Source organism: Cynara cardunculus, assembly GCF_001531365.2.
Source record: "Cynara cardunculus var. scolymus isolate 2C chromosome LG 17, CcrdV1, whole genome shotgun sequence".
NCBI lineage: Eukaryota > Viridiplantae > Streptophyta > Magnoliopsida > Asterales > Asteraceae > Cynara > Cynara cardunculus.
In genome coordinates, this window is record NC_037544.1 from 15,628,501 (window position 1) to 15,633,899 (window position 5,399).

General features: G+C 35.9%; 1 protein-coding gene across 1 annotated transcript; it reads left to right on the forward strand.

Annotated features, from left to right (window-relative positions):
* The first annotated feature begins 366 nt into the window (after window positions 1-366).
* LOC112499869 (adenylate isopentenyltransferase 5, chloroplastic-like) lies at window positions 367-1,341 on the forward strand. Its single transcript, XM_025103140.1, has one exon. The coding sequence runs from the start codon at window positions 367-369 to the stop codon at window positions 1,339-1,341; it is 975 nt and encodes a 324-aa protein (XP_024958908.1).
* Window positions 1,342-5,399: the final 4,058 nt, after the last annotated feature.

Below are 5,399 nucleotides of genomic sequence, written 5' to 3' on the forward strand. Positions count from 1 at the left end.
CAAAAAAAGAACCAAGAAAACACATATACATATAACGATCTATACGTATAGGAATTTTCTTTTCAAGCTACTTAAGGTTTCCACGTCCCAAAATAAGGTATGATGGTCCAACGGACGACCTTCTTAGATAGCTGTTTTCAATGTGTTATATGATATCGATTCTTGTTCTTTAGTTTTTTACCCGTTAGTACGATGGGTTAGTTTGCGTACCCTGAGGCAAGAAAATCTTCAATGGCAGTGAGGAGACTCAAAGTAGCAACTTATAGGAAGGACCCAAGGCCTAGCCTTTATTTACAGTTTACGCTAAAAGTTTATATGATATGAATTTGGGTTTTTGATATGTTTTTTTTATTTGCAGGTTTAATTATGAAGCGTCTGCTTTCTGCTTGCAAAGAGATAACTGTTCCATCGATATCCATGAGTTTTCCTGGTCGAATCAATATGGAGTCGTTTCTGCCACGAAACCGTAAAGATAAGGTGGTGATAGTCATGGGAGCAACTGGAACCGGAAAATCAAGGCTTTCAATTGATCTTGCCACCAAATTCCCAGCAGAAATCATTAACTCGGACAAGATGCAGGTTTATAAAGGACTTGACATCGCCACCAACAAAGTCACCGACGATGAGTGTCATGGGATTGCCCACCACCTTCTCGGCTTTGTTGATCCTAATGTCGATTTCACTGCAGACGATTTCAGACATGAAGCATCGCTGGTCGTAGAATCCATTGTCGCCAATGACAGGATTCCGATTATAGTGGGTGGGTCAAACTCATTTATAAAGGCTCTAGTTCACAATAACATTGAGTTCCAATCAAGGTATTGCTGTTGCTTTTTGTGGGTTCATGTCTCCTTGCCAGTTCTACAGTCATTTGTGTCGAAACGTGTGGACCGGATGGTGCAGTCCGGTCTAGTTGATGAGATTCAAAGATTTTACAACCCGAAATTAACCAACAGCAAAATCGGGCTTAGGCGTGCAATTGGTGTTCCAGAATTGGATCATTTCTTCAAGAATGAAAACTCCGAAAACCTCAAAGAAGCAATCAATAAGATTAAGGCTAATACTTGCAAATTGGCGTCACGCCAGTTGCAAAATATTCTAAGTCTGCAGACCCAAATGGAGTGGGATTTGCATCACCTTGATGCCACCGAAGTTTTCCTTAAACATGGGTTCGAAGCTGATGAAGCTTGGGAGCGACTTGTGGCGCGACCAAGTGGTCTGATAGTTCGCGACTTTCTCTATGAAGAAAGAGACTTCCCCAAGATCATGAACACAAATTCGGTCATCACACCTCCTTCAATGACCACCGCCGTGAATGCCATCGCCGCCGTGGCACGCTAGGGTGTGTTGTGGTGGCCCACACTACTTTATTTTAGTATAAGATGAGTGGTGGGGCACACACAGAGAATGAGAATATATTTAACTCAAGAAAGATAAGAAGTGATATTTGTAATTAAAAAAAAAAGAAAAAACATATCATCGAGCTTGGATCAAAGGTATGATTCCGGCAGGTGGCCATGAAAATTGTTAGTTTTTCAGTTTACACTGAATTTTGGAGAATCCACTCTTTTGGGAAAATCATAGGGTGTACATGCGAGTTAGTTAAATACTTAAATATCATATTCTATAATTTTTTTTAAAATAAATTTTTAAAAAAAATTACATTCAGATATTTTATTATAAATTATGTTATTATAATGTTCTCTAATTTATTATCTCTATACACTTTTTGAAAAACTATTTATAAAAAAGTAATAATTCAATCTCATTGATGGAATTGAATAAAATAATCATTTATCTCTCACAATATCAAGTTTTAAACAATTGCTCTATGTTTAGAGTTCTCTTATGATTCCTTGCTTTAGAGAACAATATAGCAAAATTACTGGAGCATTTTATGAAAACAAAAACTCATTTTTTTTACTATATAAAAAAACAACTTTTATCTGGTTGAAGGCAACGATTGTCGTTCTCCAGGAGGTGTATATTTTTTAAAGATATACATCTTCAACCTCACCCCACCAACTTTTTCCTATCATCGTTCCATCACCTGATATCGCCGGCCACCACATCTTCAACTTCACCCCACCAACTTTTTCCTATCATCGNTGATATCGCCGGCCACCACATCTTCAACTTCACCCCACCAACTTTTTCCTATCATCGTTCCATCACCTGATATCGCCGGCCACCACATCTTCAACCTCACCCCACCAACTTTTTTTGGTTCCCAACGTGACCTTCGGCGATCCAACAACAAGGACATACCATCCATCACCTTTTCTTCAACCTGGTYCCCAATAGCTACGATGACCCARCAAMTACGACCACAACGACTACCTCATCACAGCATTGACTTCATTACCARATCTAAGCACCACATGGAACTAAGTTTTGGTGATCCAAGCACGAAGGCCTCTCTTCGCCCTTCTCCTCTTTCTCTAAATCGACACCTTGTCACCGTCGACTAAAGATCCAATCGTGTTGTCCCTAAACCCATCCCCTCTTAGCATCGTTCCTAAACAACCTTGACACTAATTCACTTCCTTACATGTTGGAACGAGGTTTTAATCCATGGCCACTGGTTCTATAAGTTCACTTCCTTTAGTCCCTGATTTTTTTTTTTTTTTGAACTAACAATTTCCATCTTCAAGGTCTGCAATTTTAGAGGTAAAATTAGATTTCGTTTTCATTTTAGTGTTCAGTTTAGGGTTTTTTTTACTTAGATTAAAGGTTTTTTATTGAAATCAAAATATCTCTGATATTTATTTATTACAATGAAATAAAAGGAAATGCAGATTACATAATATGAAAAATATCTACCTATATTGAATAGATGAAGAACAGAAAACAAGCTAGGTGAAGTAGAGAAAAAAATGATAAGAATGAGATAAAAATCAGCTTTTAGGGCTCTTTATATACATATTTTTATAAGCCAACTTTGCCCCTCCATCTTTGAAATAAATGCTCCGCTAACCCTGATGTTTCTCCAAAAGTGAGGCGCGACCCTTCTCTTATCAACCAGCAACACTTTATTAAAAAGACCATATCTACCTGTTCTGTTAACACAATAACAAATAGAGGACAAACAAGTCAAGTTAGTCAAGATTGCAATATTCATATCTTTTAACACCCGCCCTCAATCTTGACTTTTAAATAGATCAATCATTCTTAACTTTGAGCACAAATAGTTATGATGATTTATATTCGGAGCCTTCGTTAAGATGTCAGCCGATTGTTCAAAAGAAGGAATTTTAACAATTTTTAAAACACCTCTACTTATTTTTTCACGAATATAATGAACGTCAATTTCAATGTGCTTTGTGCGTTCATGAAAAACAGGATTATTTGCTATTTGAATTGCAGATTTATTGTCATAGTATAAACTAACAGGTAGAAGATCTTTTATTTCAAAATCTAATAAAATTTTAAGTATTCGAACAATTTCACAAGAAACAGATGCCATGGCTCTGTATTCAGATTCAGTGGATGAGCGAGAAACAATACTCTGTTTCTTGCTTTTCCATGAAACTAAAGAATTCCCAAGAAACAAGCAATAACCAGTAACAGAACGCCTAGTTGATAAACACTTACCCCAATCAGCATCTACAAAAGCAGAAAGTTTAAACAGATCTGACCTTGTAAAGCTTACTCCTTTTTTCTAGGGATAGTTTAAGATACCTGAGAATTCTTAGAGCTAAATTTAGATGAGATTTTCTTGGAGCATGCATAAACTGGCTCAAACAATGAACCGAAAAAGCTATATCGGGTCTAGTTGCTAGAAGATATATTAATCTACCTATTAATCGTTGATATCTTGTACAATCAGACAATAGAGGGTCCTTGGAGTCATTTGAAGTATGAATAACTTAATTTGTATCCATAGGGGTACTTGAAGGCTTACAACCTAAATAGCCAAAATCATTCAACAACTCTAAACAGTACTTCCTTTGGGTCATGCAAACACCATTAATGCAATCCAAAATTTCAATTCCTAAAAGGAATTTCAATTTACCCAAATCTTTAATCAAGAATTTACCTTTCAAGTACTCTTTAAAGCTATTAATCTTAGTCAAACTATTTCCAGTGATGACAATGTCTTCAACATATACAAGCAAAATAAGAAAAACAGAACCAATATGTTTAGTAAACAGAGAGTAATCACTTATACTCTGAATGAACCCATTATCAGTTAAACACGCAGAAAGTTTGGCATACCACTGACGAGGTGCCTGTTTTAATCCATATAAAGACTTTACTAGTTTGCACACACGAGTATCATTTGAATTATAATACCTATCTGGAAGGGTCATGTAAACATCCTCAACTAAATCACCATATAAAAAAGCATTATTCACATCCAATTGATATAACGGTCAATTAAATTGTACAGCTAAGGCAATAATACACCTGACAGTAACCATTTTTACTACAGGAGAGAAGGTCTCTTCATAGTCAAGACCCTCTCTTTGACTATATCCCTTTGCTACTAACCTAGCCTTATATCTCTCTATTTCTCCAGTAGATTTATATTTGATTTTATAAACCCATTTACAACATATAGCTTTTCTATTCTTAGGGAATTCAGTGACAAACCAAGTTCTATTCCTATGTAAAGCCTCCTTTTCATCATTCATAGCCTTAATCCAATTTTGATCAGTATAGGCCTCTTTAAAAGACTTTGGTTCAACAAATTTATTCAAATTTGAAACAAAACAGTAATTTTCCGAAGACAAGCAAGAATAGTTTACAACTCTTTCAATACCATACTTGACCTTACCTTCTACTACAAAATCATCAAATTTTCTAGGAAAAGTGCTAAATCTAGAAGACTTTCTAACAGACTAAGTTTGGGGAGTAACACCCTCAGAGATCTGACCTAAGGAAATATTATCATCATTTTCATTAACACTATCAATTGAAAGAACAACATCACGAGAATGTCTGGCAACCATTTCAGAACTGCCCAAAGGCGTCCAACTGGTAACATGCTCAAGATTGTCTTCTTGAGGAAGATCTTGATTATCTTGAGTCTCAAAGCTTCCTAGAGGCTGCTTATTGTCAGTTCCAGAGAGGCTACCAAGAGCACTACGGTCATTAGTTCTATGTTCAGATTGATCACTATTTCCATTTTCAATAGGTCCTCTAAACTCATCATTGGGATCCAAATCAAAATTGTTAGAAGAATGTGGCACAATATCAAAAAAACTGAGAATATTAACATCTTCAGATATTATCTTATCAGGATTGTCACTACTCATCTTGAATGGAAAAATGTTCTCATAAAACTTTACATCTCTAGAATAAAACACTTTCTTAGTATCAAGACTATAAAGTCTATAACCTTTCTTAGAATCAGCATACCCCAACATAACACACTCATCAGATTTAGGGGAAAA

Bases quoted from the DNA above. Each gene is read 5' to 3' on its own strand.
- LOC112499869 (XM_025103140.1), top strand. From the start codon at position 367: ATGAAGCGTCTGCTTTCTGCTTGCAAAGAGATAACTGTTCCATCGATA.